The 16,713-nt window shown below is 37.2% G+C and overlaps 10 protein-coding genes across 10 annotated transcripts; 4 read left to right on the top strand and 6 right to left on the bottom strand. All coding sequences in view use genetic code 12, as the record gives it.

The window, feature by feature from the left end:
- Nucleotides 1-141: 141 nt before the first annotated feature.
- Nucleotides 142-1,674, bottom strand: PCT1 (choline-phosphate cytidylyltransferase; the record flags this gene model as incomplete). Its single annotated transcript, XM_067692467.1, has 1 exon — nt 142-1,674. One exon carries the CDS (start codon nt 1,672-1,674, stop codon nt 142-144), a length of 1,533 nt encoding a protein of 510 aa, XP_067547894.1.
- Nucleotides 1,675-2,074: 400 nt separating this feature from the next.
- On the top strand, nt 2,075-2,530 carry I9W82_003495 (phosphatase; the record flags this gene model as incomplete). The annotated part of the gene is made up of 1 exon (XM_067692466.1): nt 2,075-2,530. One exon carries the CDS (start codon nt 2,075-2,077, stop codon nt 2,528-2,530), a length of 456 nt encoding a protein of 151 aa, XP_067547893.1.
- Nucleotides 2,531-2,687: 157 nt separating this feature from the next.
- I9W82_003494 (uncharacterized protein) lies at nt 2,688-4,568 on the bottom strand (the record flags this gene model as incomplete). The annotated part of the gene is made up of 1 exon (XM_067692465.1): nt 2,688-4,568. One exon carries the CDS (start codon nt 4,566-4,568, stop codon nt 2,688-2,690), a length of 1,881 nt encoding a protein of 626 aa, XP_067547892.1.
- Nucleotides 4,569-5,126: 558 nt separating this feature from the next.
- Nucleotides 5,127-5,612, bottom strand: PAM18 (Pam18p; the record flags this gene model as incomplete). The annotated part of the gene is made up of 1 exon (XM_067692464.1): nt 5,127-5,612. One exon carries the CDS (start codon nt 5,610-5,612, stop codon nt 5,127-5,129), a length of 486 nt encoding a protein of 161 aa, XP_067547891.1.
- Nucleotides 5,613-5,945: 333 nt separating this feature from the next.
- On the top strand, nt 5,946-6,560 carry RLP24 (ATPase-activating ribosome biosynthesis protein; the record flags this gene model as incomplete). The annotated part of the gene is made up of 1 exon (XM_067692463.1): nt 5,946-6,560. One exon carries the CDS (start codon nt 5,946-5,948, stop codon nt 6,558-6,560), a length of 615 nt encoding a protein of 204 aa, XP_067547890.1.
- A 74-nt stretch (nt 6,561-6,634) lies between these two features.
- Nucleotides 6,635-9,493, bottom strand: I9W82_003491 (ubiquitin-ubiquitin ligase; the record flags this gene model as incomplete). Its single annotated transcript, XM_067692462.1, has 1 exon — nt 6,635-9,493. One exon carries the CDS (start codon nt 9,491-9,493, stop codon nt 6,635-6,637), a length of 2,859 nt encoding a protein of 952 aa, XP_067547889.1.
- A 146-nt stretch (nt 9,494-9,639) lies between these two features.
- I9W82_003490 (uncharacterized protein) lies at nt 9,640-10,620 on the bottom strand (the record flags this gene model as incomplete). Its single annotated transcript, XM_067692461.1, has 1 exon — nt 9,640-10,620. The coding sequence occupies one exon, from the start codon at nt 10,618-10,620 to the stop codon at nt 9,640-9,642; it is 981 nt and encodes a 326-aa protein (XP_067547888.1).
- Nucleotides 10,621-10,715: 95 nt separating this feature from the next.
- I9W82_003489 (uncharacterized protein) lies at nt 10,716-13,272 on the bottom strand (the record flags this gene model as incomplete). The annotated part of the gene is made up of 2 exons (XM_067692459.1): nt 10,716-12,612; nt 12,893-13,272. The coding sequence occupies 2 exons, from the start codon at nt 13,270-13,272 to the stop codon at nt 10,716-10,718; spliced, it is 2,277 nt and encodes a 758-aa protein (XP_067547887.1).
- A 237-nt stretch (nt 13,273-13,509) lies between these two features.
- On the top strand, nt 13,510-13,983 carry I9W82_003488 (ribonuclease P/MRP protein subunit; the record flags this gene model as incomplete). The annotated part of the gene is made up of 1 exon (XM_067692458.1): nt 13,510-13,983. The coding sequence occupies one exon, from the start codon at nt 13,510-13,512 to the stop codon at nt 13,981-13,983; it is 474 nt and encodes a 157-aa protein (XP_067547886.1).
- Nucleotides 13,984-15,645: 1,662 nt separating this feature from the next.
- On the top strand, nt 15,646-16,319 carry NHP6A (high-mobility group nucleosome-binding protein; the record flags this gene model as incomplete). The annotated part of the gene is made up of 2 exons (XM_067692457.1): nt 15,646-15,808; nt 15,928-16,319. 2 exons carry the CDS (start codon nt 15,646-15,648, stop codon nt 16,317-16,319), a joined length of 555 nt encoding a protein of 184 aa, XP_067547885.1.
- Between the last annotated feature and the right edge of the window lie 394 nt (nt 16,320-16,713).

Here is a 16,713-nt window from a genome sequence, read left to right as displayed (position 1 = left end):
CTCTATGAACTATTTTTTTCTGTTGAAGAGATTAAACCACCTTCCATTTCTTCAACTCTTTTACATTATACATGACGTAATTACAAAGCTATAAAAAAAAGTTATGCTGTATGCAGTTGGATAGCGGAGAATAGTGCTACCCTATTCGGAAGAGGTCTTACCTCTTGTAGCTCTCTTTTTTGGTGTTGTCAGAGCAGTTTTAGGAGTGCTCAGAGATTTAGATTGTGAACTCACTTCTGATTTTGGTGTTGCTGAAGCAGCCTTTTTAGTTGCAGTCTTTGGTGTCTGCAGTGAAGCCCTCGCAGAACCCGACTTTGACTTAACCGGTGTGCTGACGACGCTAGCAGAGCTACCAGCACTACTGCTTCTACGTCTGGCTCTTCTCACTGGTTTCACTATAATAGGTTTGATCTCCTCATCGGCATCTTCATCGAAAACGTCGTCGTCATCATCATCATTGTCTCCTTGTATCCATGAAAAGAAAGCTTTACCAGTTTTGTTCAACTCCTTATTGGCATTTCCAATATACTTTGATGCAAAATCAGACAAAGGGCTACCTTTTGATGGTGATGATTCATCTTCATCATCAGTAGTCAGATTCTTATTATCATTACCATTTCTAAGTCTTCTTTGTCTAGCTCCTTTTTGATGAGTTTCCAAATATTGTTTCACATTGAATTTACGACCACGCATAAACTCTCTAATTTCAAAATACAAGTCTCTACTGACATTGTTGATGTTTGTTTTATTCTTCATCCAATAAGTTCTGAAATCATTGATATGCTTCTTGAACTCGAGTTCATTCTTCTTAAGCCAACTTACGTTTAAATCCTCTCTGGTGGCACCTCTAGCAAAATTTCTCATTAAATACTTGTCATAATCACGAATAATTTTGGTAATGATATCCGAAGTTGAAATACCTTCAGTTCTTTGAGTAGTTAAAAACATACCTTGTTCTTTAATTGGTTTATAAATATCATCACTATCAGCACTGGCATAGGGTAAATCATCATGGGCAACATAATCAATATTGTGTTCTTTTAAAAATTCAGGAGTTACACACCATGGAGCATTGGGTATAACTTCATCAACCCATTTACATTGCTTCAAAGTTTCACATCTTTGTTTATCTGATAATACAGTAAGACCTTTACGTTTATGAGTTTCGACATCGGACGGAATTCCGCAAACCAATTCAACATTATCAAAAGCCTTTTTAGCTTGTTCCAATTGTTTCATATGACCCAAGTGGAATAAATCAAATACACCATCGGCATAAATCCTCACTGGTCTTCCTTTTGGTGGCAAGTTGAAACCAAAACCTCTTGGTCTATATTTTCTAAGTTCGGGTGGAAGTTGTTCGTCTAATTCCTTCTCACGTGCTTCAAATTCCTCTTCTTCTTTTGTTTTGATCCGTCTCTTTTTATGATGAGGAGCTTTACCAGAACCATCCACGTTATGTTCTTCAATGTCATCTTCGTCGTCTTCTTCTTCTTCCTCTGCAGTATGTTCACTATCTGATGTTGACTTAGTTGTGTCACTGTCATCATCCTCTTCACCTCTCTTTCTCTTACGTTTGAATAATGATGATATTGAATCCATGGAAAGTGTTTTTGTTAATGGAGAACCATTCAATTCATTTTCAATAGCTCTTTTCCTAGTCAATCTTACCATTGTGATAATGTAGTAAGTCTACTCTTTTTCTCAATTGGAAATGATTTGGATCAATAAGAAAAGAAAATTAGGGTGATAGTAAGTTTTTTTTTTCATCATCCAGTCAGTGTGTGTTCTTGTTATTTTTGCGCAATTGTCGCAAACTTAGTAAATGTGACATTCAGATTTTTATACGACACAAAAGATTCTTTCTTATCTCCGGTACGACAATGGAACAAAAGATTTAGTCGCACACCCGACCCAACTCCAATACGTCATCTGTCTCATTTCTGTCGCCCAGGGTTTTCTCCCATGAACAAAAGAGCAAAACTCTATCTTTGATTACATCATCATCATCAAACAAAGATATTGCAAAAGCTTTTCTTCACTGCTATAGATCTAAAGCTTCACTTATCCCAAAATGAGTCGTATTCATTCAATTTCAGATTTAAAATTCATTAAACCACCAGCGCTATATTCATGGCTAACAAAAAATGGCACAGCACCCCATGGCTCATTAGCAATAATTGACGTTCGAGAATCAGATTACGTTGGTGGTCACATTAAAGGCAGTTGGCATTATCCAGCGGGTGATTTCTACAATAGTTTACCAGAGATATATGATAAAGTGTATACCAACAAGATTCATGATGTTGTTTTCCATTGTATGTTGTCACAATCTAGAGGTCCTTCAGCAACTTTGAAATTTTTACGATCAATTGATGATATTGTTGATTCTAAAGTGAAAAAGTATTTGCAGGAAGAAGTCCATGTTTATGTGTTGAAAGGTGGGTTTAATCGATGGCAAGGTGAATATGGAAAAGATGTAAGTGTGACAGAGGGGTACAATGCAGAACTATGGGAAATGAACATGTAGGCTGTTACAACTGTGGGACTCTCTGTCAAGTCAAAGAATATTTTGTTATATATATAAAGTATACAAAAATAAATCTATAAAAGCATTCAACTCTCTCATCTTGTCAAATTATGCAATAAGGCCTGTTGTCTATCCTCTACTCTTCACCTTCTTCACTCTAGATCAAACTATCAACATTTGGATCAAAATTACGACGTGCAAATGGGTTGGTAGATTGGTGTTGTAATGGTTGAATAGGCTGTTGCTGTTGCTGTTGTCCATAAAAGCTTGCTTGTGGCTGGATATTTTGCTGACCAGTTGCCAACCTAGCAAATGGATTAGTGTTTGATCTTTGTAATCCTGGACTTGGTTGTGGTTGTGTAAATTGTTGAGTAAATTGAGGTTGTTGTTGAGTAGCAGATGCAGTTTGTGCTTGTTGTAAAAATGGATTGGTGTTTTGTTGCTGTAATGGTAGTGAAGCTTGTGGCTGAAACTGTGATGTATATTGTGGTTGTTGTTGTTGTTGTTGTTGCAAAAATGGATTAGTGATTTGAGGTTGTAATGGTTGTGGTGTAGGATTTGTTTGTTGAGGCTGTAAAGTAGTTTGACTCCCGTAACCTCCAAATCCATTTCCTGTAAATGAGGTATGCACTGGTGATTGATATGGCTGTCCTTGAATTATTGGGGCTAATGATGTTCTATTGAAAGTGTTTTGTTGTTGCAACTGTTGTTGTTGCTGTTGCTGTTGTTGAGCTTGGAGTTGTGCCTGTTGCTGCTGTTGCTGCTGTTGCTGTTGTTGCTGTTGTTGTTGCGCATGAAGTTGTGCCTGTTGTTGCTGTGCTTGTAACTGAGCTTGCTGTTGCTCCTGTTGAGCCTGTAACTGAGCTTGCTGTTGCTGTTGTTGCTGAAAGGGATCGGCTTGTTGAACGTAGGCTTGCGCATAAACTGGTATGGCAATGTTACTCCATGGGTTATAAGTCTGTTGAACTACTAAAGATGCATGTCTATCAACTCCACTGGTACCTCCATTGTTAGCAGTCTGCTGTGGAAGCTGCTGTTGCTGTTGCTGTTGCTGAGCTGGATATTGTTGTTGTTGCGGGGTAGCTTTAGCTTCCTCTTTATTACCAAATATTGGTTTCTTAGGACTGTTGCCCCTTTGATTACCACCCTTGTCAGCCAAGTACTGCTTTCGATTTACTTCAAAGTTTGGATCATCCAAATACTCCTCCAATGAACTAGTCAATGCAGTAGGTGCATGCTTGATTGTGGGCACATGCAACTTTGTAGCATACTCTAGATGCTTGGCCACTCTCAAATAATCAATAACGTACTTGGTTTGATCAACGAATTTCTTGTAAACTTTCAATGATCTCTCAGCATCATACTTTGACATTTCGAAATAATGTTCCAATATGTTAATCACACCTTCATTAAGTTCTTGAAATAATGCCAATAAATCATTAACTAACAACCTGAAAGCAGTCAATACAACATCATTGTTTATATCATTCTCCATGAAACTATTCTTTAGTAATGAATCAATTTGTTTCTGAACACTTTCTGTCTCTCTTAATAACCCCTTTTCAACAGTTAATGAACGTAATCTTCCACCTTCTTGGGTAGTACTATTATTCGATCTTTCATCTCGTACATAGTCAATTCCAGTAGCATCAAATTGTTTCACTCTTGTATGTAAATACTTGGAATATTTCATAATCAATCGAACATCAGCATTATAACTTCCACTATTGTTACTAGCGATATTACTCAGTGATAAATTCAACATCGAATGACCCTGGCCAGCTAAATATCTCAATGTCACATCTTTATCACCTTCTCTTATCATAAGATGAATAACAATCAACGATTTATAAACCACCGACCATGAACTATCACGTAGTCTTTGTTGTAATGTCCTCATAATGGTGTTGAAGTTGTCGGCTGAAACAATTGAATGGTCCATCGAAGTGGCCATTAATATGGGCTCAATGTACTTTGGTTTCGGAGCAGCCACTTTGACCTTGGTTGCCCCTTTAACGAGCTTCTCATAAGTGGTCATATGGAAGTGTGGGCTATGCGTATGGCGTGAACTGAAGAAGAATAAATGCGTGTGGTTACTTGTATGAGTAGTGTGTTTCTAGAAGAAGTTTTCTAAATTGATCTTTCTACGTAGTGGAGCCAATGGATATTTTCTCTTGGGTTTGTACTTTAGCCTCTCTGTAACTCCAATGTTAGGCGATGGGTGACTGGTATCCTCTTTGTGGTTGGTTGGTTGGTGGGTGAATTGAATTGATTTGATTTTGCAAATTCTTTTTCGTTGTTGTTGATGTTGTTCGTTTTCTTTGACGTTTTCTGATTTTTTTTCGTCGGCGGGTATGGGAAATTTCGGCATTAGTGATTTAGTCCAAATAGCCCAAAGCTATACACTTCTTAGATAATACTTTGTTGCGTTTATTTTACAACTCACAGCTATTCACAAGACTCGTATATAAGTAAAAGTATTGTATCATCAATCATTGGTTATTTCTATCATTCAGTTTCTATATTTAGACCAGCAAACAAAAAAAAAGAAAAGGTGGAAAGGCGGGGCTGATATTCATCACCTCCATTTTTCATTCTACTTGGCTTTCATTCCACCTCTCTTCTCCAAACACTCCTTAGCTTCATTTACTTTGGTAGCCAAATATGAAGAACCACCTTTATCTGGATGATTAGCCATCATCAATCTTCTATGTTGTTCCTTCAACTTTAATTTACTCAAATTAGTCTCTTTTAAATTCAAAATCAATAATGCCTCCTTGGGGGTCATTTTAGATCCAAATCCACCTCGATGGAAAGCTTTACCGTTGATTCCCGGTTTATTAGATTTTACTAATCCAGCGGCAAAATAAGCAACTGTTAATGCACCAAATCCAGTTATCCATGGATGATCACCCATCCAGTTTACACCTTGGTCAAAGTACCATTCGAAGGAGCCTTCTGCAGCCTGCTTTTTTTGGAGTTGGCCTGTGTAGTATGGCTGTTGTTGGTATTGTGGTGGCACTTGTTGCTGTTGGTCATTTTCACCAGGTATAGGGAGTATAGGTGCTTGTAAAGGGGCCATTATTAAATGTTGTGCTCAACGGATAGGTGTAAGTTAGAAGTAAGAAGTGTGATTAACTCTAGTTTAAGCTACTTGTTGGTTTGATGATGGTTAGTACTTTGGGTTTGATTTTGATGAAAATTTCTTTCTTCAACTGATGATGACACAAACGCCGAGGGTTCAAGCGGGAAGAAAAAAAAAATTTCAAATCCTCATCTCATCATTATTAAACTCATCTTTCATATTTCAAGCTCTTTTTACTAGAAATATCCTACAGGTATAGAATCCAAACCATTCGGAATATCACCACACAGTCAAACACACACTCATTTATCACCCACCACATAAGTCAACATGAGAGTTTATCAGTGTCATTTCTGCTCATCGCCAGTATATCCCCTTCACGGAATAACATTTGTTCGTAATGACGCCAAAGAATTCAGGTTCTGTCGTTCTAAATGTCACAAAGCGTTCAAACAGCGTCGTAACCCACGTAAATTAAGATGGACTAAAGCATTTAGAAAAGCCGCTGGTAAGGAATTGGTGGTTGATTCTACTTTAACATTTGCTGCAAGAAGAAACGTTCCAGTTAGGTATAATAGAGATCTTGTGGCTACTACGTTGAAAGGTATGAGTAGAATAGAAGAAATTAGACAAAAGAGAGAACGTGCGTTCTATAAGAATAGAATGAAGGATAATAAGGAAAGAGATTTTGCTTCTGATAAGAAATTGGTTGAACAGAATCCTGAATTGTTGAGATTGAGAGAAGTTGAGTTGAGAAGGAAGGCAGAGAAACAAGCAGCTAAGGAGAATGCTATGGAAGAGGAAGAGGAAGAGGAAGAAGAAGATGAGGAGATGGTTAGTGAAGATGAAGAGATGGAAAGTGAGAGTGAAGATGAGAGTGAAGAAGAAACTGAAAAGGTTAAACAAAAGGTATTGTTAAAGAACAAGAGAAAGACAAGAAGATAAAGAGCTCACTCTTCTCCATTGGTTTCTTTTCACTTCTATAATGTGTATACTAAATGCATCTATTTTTGAACACCTTATGACAAATCGAATCCAGATTCGGTATTTATAGCATAAAGTAACTTTTCCCTCATAATTTCTTTATTTTTATAATCAGGCAACTTCAACAAATTGACACAAGTTGAAGCAGTAGGCAATCTTGTCACATCTCTTCCCGAATTTCGTATACCAAATTTGGGATTTAATGCTGAGAATCCAAGCAATGGAGCTCGACTGACAGAGGTTACAAATTTAATCAATTTTGACTTTTCTTGTGGAGTCATTTCATTGACAATTTCCCAGAAATAGCACACACTTGCATCGTTGGGCAAGTATCCTCCATATTCAACATTTTCTTGCCAATCAATAACATCAACATCCTTTTTACCACCTGATATCAACATCTGTAACTCGTAATAATCAAAAATCATAAACCACTTACGAGGAATGATTGAGAATAATCCCGAAAGAAATGCTTTAGTTTGTGGGAGTAGTAATTGATTCAATTTGAAATCAGCAAATTTATGGAGATAGTATTGCACATTTGATCTATCAACTTTGATCAGTTTACCATTAGGTATCAAGTCAAAGTTGTAAGTTTGACCATCAACTTTTTCATTAATGACAAATGATAAATCCAAATGTTGCAACTCCTCCAGAGACATGTTGGACAACTTGATTAAATTGTTGAACAATTCTTCATCAAGATAGCTCAAATCATTAATTGTATTCTTAAATCCATCCATACACCATTTGTTGATGAAAAAGGGGGCAAACGAAACATCAATCAATACATTTTCATACAAACATTTACCCACACACATTCCCATAAACTGAATGTACGATAATTTTTCCATTGCATTGGAATTCTCGTGCCCTAGTTTCATTTTGATGCATATTTCTTCATTTGGATATATTTGATTATCTTGAGTCTCTTTGAAAAGCCCCTTCGAAGGATCAAATCCTTCGTTAATAACACTTGTTAAAAATTCCTTCGTGATACCCCCTCCGTCGATCCCTGCTTCTGGACCATATTCATTGAAAAACTCAACCTGAATTCTATTCTTGAACAGATTTCCCATTTTACTAAATGCTTCAAAGGCATCGTGTAGCAAATTTTGGCGTCTGATTTCAGCCTTGACTCTTGGTTCCATAAACCCCCAATATGGTGAGCTATTTTGATTATCAACTTCAATCAATTGTTGAAAAATTCTAACTCGGTCGTTAAAAGGGATGAAGTAAGGGACATGTTTCAACAAAATGAGCATTTCTCGGTAAACATAAGGTATATTTTGTAAAAATGCATCTTTCTCTTCATCGTCGTCACCATTAGGATCTTCCATGTAATACTCAATAACATAGCTGAGCAATTTATCAAAATTATAACTGCGTTGTTGGGTTAACCAAAAACCAGAAGGAAGAAACTTTAATCGCAAATTCTTCAAATACAATTGATCAACTAAAGCAAATGTCTTTTGGCGAAAGTACCTTGTACCCAAATCAGACCTCTTTGCGAGGAGGGAGCACAATGTTTTCAAAATCTCGCAAAATAGCCTAAGCAACCCCTCATCAATCCCTGTTTTCTTAAATGACTCGGTATCGTTGGAAACAATAAGCCAATAAGAATAAACCTCTTCAAAAAATAACAAACTGTTATAAAAGTCACCCAAAAGGAATAGTTTTTCAAATTCCTCGAGTGAAGTAGTTGAAAGCTCTTCAGCACGACTGAGGGAGTTTCCAGAAATTAAGAAAATGTTTGTAGGTTCAATGCATATTTGATTCAAGACGAGTTGTTTCCATGAAGGTTGTAAAGCAACAAGTTTAGCAAGGATTTCATAGGATTCCTCGCCGCCATCTCGTCCCCATTTGAGCACACTTTGGAGGAAATTGGTATTGTACATCTGCTTCAATACTTTAATCTTTGTGGGTGGTAGCACAACTGCACTCATGCCTCTATCCTTCATCTGCCGAGATTCGTTCTCATCGGGATAGTTTTCCAATACGATAGATTGGTTATACTTTAGTAAACTGCGAATCAACTGCAAATCATTGATTGTGAATTCTGTATCTCCGTGGATGGTTAGAAAGTTTACCACCATGTACAATAGTTTATCCTTAGCTGATTCGTTTCCTTTCAAGTATACGTCAATTTGTTTTTGTCTCTGTGAGACAAATTGGCGTATTACCTTCAAATAAAACTCATTGGAAGCGGTATAGACATCACAAGCAAGCACTGCAAGGAAAGATGACTCGAATGCAGAATTGGTGTTTAGAAGCGATTGTGACATAACATATGCAAAATTGAGAACCTTCTCCCTAGCTTGAGGTTCTTGTTGTTCCTGTATCAACTTTCCTAGTTGTGACAACAAAAAAGCAGTTGCAAAATGATACTTTTCATGTAAAATCTCAAGAGCATTGAGCATTTGACATTTGGTTAATGTCTCCACTTTCAAAAGATAACCGGATAGAAACTGACCAAGATAAAACAATGCCGCTTCGTTTTCGCTCAGAAGTGGGAACTGACTTTTCTCCAACTTCTTCAGTAAAGTTGACGCAAGGGTAACCAACTCATCCTGTCCAGCCTCTCCTTTCTTGGCAAACCATCGTGTTAAAATCGTAAACTGTGATATATATTCCCAAAGGCCAACCTCGCTTACATCACAATCAAGCCAATCTCGATACCGTGTCTCAATCACCTCTTTTAATTGCAAATACAGTCGCATGGCACGTTGTAATGTAATAGCTGATTTCTCTCGGGCTCGTTGTTGCTCCCTTTCTTGCCGTTCTTTACGTGACTGTTCTAGGAATGCATTGGTACCGAATCCACCAAATCCGGCTGGTTTTTTATCTCCCAAATTGACATTACGTCTCTTTGATTGTCCTGTAAAGTTGAACATCAGTTATCAGGGATAATGAGAAAGATGGTGTAGAGTAACAGTGGTGGCAAAAATGTACTATCTGGATGAAATTTGATCGCTTATTTGATAGATTTATAAGCGCGCGCAATAACCAAACTGTTAAAACAGGTTTAATCTAATCTATTCTATTTCTCTACTCCATATACCTCAGCTAATTGACCAAGTGATTCAGCATAGTACAGAGGAATCAAATCCTCTTTACTACCCCCACTCTCAATCAATTTTTGTAAGTCCTTCAATTTAGTTCCACCAGATAGCACCAACAAACTGCCACGACCATCACCCAACTGCCCATCATTGCCAAACTTCACATCAGTATACAACGTATCTCCAATCATCAAGGTCCGGTCTCTATCAAACTGTCTATCTTGTAAGATTATATTCAAAAATTGTCCACTTGGTTTGCCGACATTGATGAAATTTCGCTCAGATGTGAATGCCATGTAATTGACGACACTTCCACCCGCGGGCAAAGTTAATCCACGTGGGCCAGGGTAAGTTTTATCAATGTTGCATCCAATGAATGGAATGCTTTTGTCATTGTATAACAAGTATTGTAAAGTCAGCGAGATCCTCATGTAATTGAAATCCTTGGTGGATCCAACAACGACAGCTCTAACTTCGGGATCAACCTCCAATATGGAGCTATCCAAGTCTAAATTGTTCAATTTGGGATCATTGCAACCTAGAGTAACATACCCCATTTCTTGTAATTCCTCTTCGATGCCATGCTCTCCTAGTATCCAAATTTTGGATCCCAATGGTATCTTTAACTGATCACGAACTTCCAACGCAGCTGAGTAACAAGTTGGATAAATCATGTCTTTAGTAATATTGGGAATACCCAATCTAGCAAACTTTTGGAAGTAAGTATTTCGTGAATTTGAGGAGTTGTTGGTGACGAATGCAAGTTGTTTACCATTGTCAACTAATAGTTGAATAAACTCGGCTGCGCCTGGTATTAGCTCATCTCCTAACCAAACGACACCATCACAATCAAATAGAAAGTTATCATAGTGATCAATGAGATGCTGTAATGTCTCCTTTGATGATATGTCTATGGGGTTACTCTTTCTAGTCATTGCTGCGAATACAGAAGGGTCCATTGACGCGTAAAATTTCTTTTTTTTTGGACATCTTACTATTATACTACTGCGATATTTACTCTACATACAAAGAATGGAACACGAGCTCTTCTTCTTTAATCCTCGTCAACTCGATTCAAATCGATATCAGATGGGTGACTATGGCGGTATTTCTCCGGTAAATACAACTGGTCAAACTTCTGCATTCGTTTCTTCCACCATTTTCGTGAATCTTTTCGATTAATCTCCTCCAAGTATAGATCATCTTCATCTAAATGATTCTCTTCTAGCTGGCTCCTGTCGCTCCTTTCATTCAGATCTTCTTGTATCCTTGCTTCTTCGTTAAACTCTTCAAAATCACCATGTAAATCGGCTTCCTTGGCGGATTTGATCATCGTCATAGTCACTTGATCACCATTGATTCCTTGCAAGATATACCTACTACCCAAATTCAAATCTTTCAACACAACTTCTCTTGTTCTTCCCAAAGACTCAATATCACCAACGCGATCAATTGTATCCTGCAACAACTCATCAAAATGAGGTTGTGATGCAATTTCATGAAATGCTCGCATCATGGGCACTGAATCGGCACGAACACGCGATTCAGAATCAATGGTGAAAATATTTGAGTTGTCATATCGCTGAATATAATCTGCCCGTGTCATGATTTGTCGAGCTCGCCAAAGTGGCAACTCAGGCAAATGGTGATCAGATAAATCTCTAGTATCTTTGCTAGTTATCAAATTCATTCTCTTGCGATCCATCTCAACAAACTCTCTCATCAAAAGCATAGCACTAGTGGAAAATTTCCCACTTTCCATCACATCATCGTCCATTTCCATACCAAGAAGACCACATTGATTGAGAAACCATGTCTTTTCTCGATCAATAATTTCATGGCATGCTTTAATAATGTCATTGTGGCGCGCCACTTGGGTTATATGTTGAGGCCGACCACCAATTAAATCATACACAGCATTGCACATGTCGTCCTTCAAAACTTTGTCCAGGGGAAAATATCGATGACGGATGAATTTAAGGGCATTGACAGTTTCATTCCTGTTGAAGTCGCGTACATTGATCAACTCCAATCTGGTGCCCAATTGTTTTAACTTCTCATAGGCCCAGTAGTCATCACTGTTGAATACGATGGTAAGCAACCCCAGACCGCTTAGCGATTCAGCTTTCTGTTGTAGCAATTCCAACAATTTCACTCCTTCTTCATTCTCTTTGATCAAGTGTGCATTGTTGATGATCATGATTAATGGTTTCTTGATTTTGCCCACTCTTTGGATAGCCAACTCTTCCAACTTACCAAACGCTCTCTCGATATCCAATAATGCAGTGGTATCTCTTGGCCCCCTTATAGAAAACAAAGACCCAATGTAGTCCTCATTAAATGTAAAATTTAAAGCTTTGCCCAATCGAATTCGAAAGATTTCAGGATCAGCATGGGCATCGAAGATGGTAACATTGTACCCACCAACTTTCTTCATTGCTTCCATAATTAACGAAGTTTTACCAGTCCCCTTTTCTCCAATGATTAGGAAATATCGACCAATGATTTTACCAGCAATTATCTCATCAATCAATTTCTGTTGCGGCCTGTCCACCCAATGCGCATTTATGAAATGGTCGTTTGTCTCGTCGTGGGTTCTGGTATGCATCTTTATCTGAGCCGATGGGTCACCCTTTTCGAATGCTTTATTCATCTTGGATAAAACATGTTGGTTGTAGAACTGATGGTAAAGGAACCCAGCTAGGCCCAACACACCAACTGATGAAATTGTTATACCAATCGTCTCTAAGCATTTAGTGATGAATGACTTGAATCGGTCAAATGCGGACTCTTTATCGTTGTTGTCGTGTCTGTTGTTTTTACCTTTGTTGTCATTGTCATTGTCGTCTTTGATCTCATCGACCAATTGCTCAACTATTTGGTTGAATCTCACGGCAGGAGAAGGATGAATCTGACGATAGGAGTAGTAAACTGGTAGTCGCCTGGATGGCCTAACGCGTGTGCTTCTCCGTATGAGACTGAGCATTATTGCGCTAACCTTTGTTGTTGATACTTTTCAAAAATATTTCGGAATCACGAAATAATCTGCAAACAAAGGTTATTTTAACCAATTTGGAGAGCGATGGGCTATTTTAGAAAAAAAGGAATAGATATTGAGATGATCAGATATTACTCTCATTAATTGTACGCCTGAGGAGAGAGGCAAGGTAATTCAAGCAAATTTCATTAAGTATACATAAATATGTACATTATAGTCCTCCTAAATTTCACCAATAGGGTTTTTGAATGTACGAACTTTTGTCTTCTTTCAGATCATCAAACGTGTGATTGACTTCTTCCATTGATACTTCACAATCTGATCCACTATGGTCTTCTTGCTGTTGTTGTTGCTTCTCTTGTCGCTGTAGGTTCAATTGTGCATTCATCATCATTCGGATTGTATTTTGGTGAGCTTCTGTGTGGATTTTCTTCAATTGTGCTCTTTTAGTAGCTGGTGGCAGCAGTGTGATACATTGATATTGTGAATTCAGGGTAGGTTTGATTGGTGATGAGTTTAGATATTGAGAAGATGAGGATATGGAACTTGGTATTGGTGATGATGATGGAAAGTTATATTGGATTTCGTCTTCAATGTGTCTTTTCCGACTCATTGATAGGTATAGTAGCTATTTCAAAAGAAAATGAGGTGAAGTAGTCGGACTGCAATTGCTGAAGGGTCATGTTTTGATCTTTGATGAAAATAATATTCCGCATACGCGTTTGTATACAGCGCCGCACTTCCTTCCAAATTTAGTATATAACATCTTAAAAAAGAATTTTTATGAAACATCTAGCACTCACATCCCAGCACCCAGCACACACACACACACACATCCTTCTACTCAAACATGGTTAATCGAATACAAGGTAAACATATCAAACATAGTCCCCAAACTAAACGTCTAACAGAAACCCAATTCAACTCTACATTTCTCGTCAAGTCATCAACACCATTCATATCAGCAATCAAACGAATCAATAAACAATTGGCCAAGTTCACAAAGCAACAAGCAGGGGGGGGAACAGGTCAACGGAAGTTTCAAAATGAGCAGTATAAAAAGGTTAAATATCTAACTGCTAAAGGAATGGGTAAATCAATTGAAAAGACATTAAAGCTAGCCATGCATTTTCAACTGCAAGGATATAAAGTTGATATTTTGACTGGTAGTGTACAAGTGTTGGATGAGTTTGAGAAGAAAGTGGTTGTTCATAGTGATGGTGATGATGATTATGAAGGAGTAGATCGTGAGGATCTTGAGACTGAGTATAAGAAACGGATGGTTAGTTCAGTTGAGGCAAGAATTTGGTTGCAACGGGAGTAGTACAAAAGAAATAAGTTTTCTGCTGTCTACAGGTGTTACGTATGTGGAGTTGAAGCTGGAGGAAGCAACGATGGTCAGAGAACATACGAAACGAAGTTAGGGTTTTACCACGGGATTGTAAAAGAGGTCAATTTACTGAGATTGGGATTGTTGCCTCTAAAGGGCCCTGGGCTTCTGGTTGGGTTCGGGTAGAACTCTTTATGCATATTATGTGTTAATGTATCACGTGTGCATCACGTGAATTTACGAAAAGCTTAATTTTTTATACTTGTAGTCAGTGTACTGTTACTACATAATACCTTTGGTACAGTTTAAGTAGCATAAATATGCTCTCTGATTAATATAAATTTGTAAAGATCTTGTCTGTCAGAGTAGTGAAGAGTTGGCTGGTTGAAATGTATATTTTACGTCTGGTTCTGTTGCAAAAAAATATGTTGACAGAGATTATTTTTATTTTTTTTTTCACAGGCAAAAACACCAAAGCTATGGAAATTTGTTGAGTGTTCTTGACTAACATAATAGCTCTCTATGTCTTATACTACTACTAATGAAGCTACTCGTCGCTTTAGTCAAACAGTCAAGTGTTTCTGTTTTGATAAAATTGCGTGTGGTATTCGGTAGCGTAGCACATATTACCCCTCAGTAAAACTTGTGTATTGTATGTAATAGGTAATGGTATATACGTATATAGTAATATGTTTATATTTTGGTATATAGTACATTACTTTTCTCTCGAGAGCAATTTATTATTTTTTTTGTCTTGTGCAATAGTACACTACCAGCAAAATTATCACCATACTAATTTCCCTACCTATATAACTAACAAAGTGTTTTTCCCTCATACAAATTTTTTATATACCACTTTCTCCTTCTACCATAGTATAATCCACATACATTAGAGAGTACTAATTAATTAAGTATGTATATATAATATACTCACACAAACAAAAAAACATAAGAGAGAGATACCAAACCATCATGAGAAGTATAACAACAAACACAACAAACAACAGACAGAGGCTAAAGGAGAGAGAGAGAATGCTTTACCAATGGCAATTGAATGACCAACAGCCCACGTTTTCTTTTTACAACCAACCCACCAACCAACCCCACCCATAAAGTCTATGAGGTGGTTGCAAAAAAACAAAAAAAAAAAGATTTTCAACAGAGAAGAAAGACACACACATATTGAATCACAAGCAATTGGGTATATGTTTCAACAGTGTTTTGGTCAATTGAGTTGGTTATTTTTGCCATTGGAGGGAAATTGGCTGTGTGGTCAAAAGATTTTTGGGAAAATTGAAATTCAACAAGTAATAAGAGGAAGTTTTTTTTGTATCAAAGTGCACTACCATTGACGCACGCCTTTACTGTGTTTTTCTTTTTTTTTGGTTCACTTTACACTACACCGAAAAAAAAACATCCAAACATCAATACAAAGACAACAGAATAGTCGCGCTAAAGAATTTCGCGTTTAATTTAATTATTTGTTTACACTTTATGAAATTTTGAAATTTATTATCTGTTTTGTTGTGAGTTTGTTTGTTGTGGTTTCAAAGACATCTTTTTTTTTTACTTTATAAAAGTTTTGGTTTATCACTTTTTTTACTTTTTACTATTTTTGTTTATTTTCCTTTTGATACTAACTAATCAATTTAGATAATGTCAGCTCCAGGTGAAAAGAGAAAAGTTTCCAGAAAGAAGAAGGATCCAGATGCTCCAAAGAGATCCTTGTCTGCTTATATGTTTTTTGCTAATGAAAACAGAGACATTGTTAGAGCTGAAAACCCCGGTATTTCATTTGGTCAAGTTGGTAAAGCCCTTGGTGACAAATGGAAGGCTTTAACCCCTGAAGACAAGGTTCCATACGAAAACAAGGCTGAAGCTGATAAAAAGAGATATGAAAAAGAAAAGGCAGAGTATGCAAAAAAAAACTCCAATTAGAAAAAATTAAGACACAAAATCAAAAATTGCAACAACAACAACAAGCTGCAGCTGCCGCAGCTGCTGCACCAATACCTCAACAGCAATCATCATCTTCAATTCCGAATCAACCCCAACAATTACCACCTCAATTCCATGCTCAAGGTCAACAACCATACCAACCAGTACCACCACAGTATCAGTATCCTTACCAATACCAATACCAGAACCCCCAATCTATTCCACCTCATCAACAACAACAGCAACCTGCCCAATATCAACAAAACCCTAACCAGTATGCTCCTCAACAACAACAACAACAACCAAACCAACAAAATCAACCTGGTCAACAACAACAGAATCCAAATGAATATTATGACTATTCTTTTCCAAAAGAGTATTGGATGCAATAGAGAAGGAGCTAAATGCTTATTTGGTTCTACTTGCTGATTTCATTGTGATTGCCACTTGACCGTATTTTTTTTTTATCATGTTTTGTTTGTTTGTTTTAGAGTATGCCTAGTGGGAATCATCTACATAACCGTCTACAGCCCCTTGAGCTTCACCACCATCCATCAGTTGCTGCTGCTTGTCTGTCCGCTGTCGCTTTTTTTTTTAAACTTACAATTTTTTTATATTATCATTGAGTTGACTGTCCTAGTTTTTTCTTTTTAATCTGATCACCAGTTGATACATTGTCTTGCTGGTGTTACTACTGCTGCTTCTTTGTTTCAATTATCATTTTTTTTTATCATTTGTTATTATCTTTTTTTTTTTATTTAGTTTTCTGACAAGGGTTTCCCCCTT

This window comes from Candida metapsilosis, assembly GCF_017655625.1.
Source record: "Candida metapsilosis strain BP57 chromosome Unknown scaffold4, whole genome shotgun sequence".
Taxonomy (NCBI): domain Eukaryota; kingdom Fungi; phylum Ascomycota; class Pichiomycetes; order Serinales; family Debaryomycetaceae; genus Lodderomyces; species Lodderomyces metapsilosis.
Note: the sequence above shows the minus strand (reverse complement) of the source record. Positions and strands in the feature narration are given on the sequence as shown.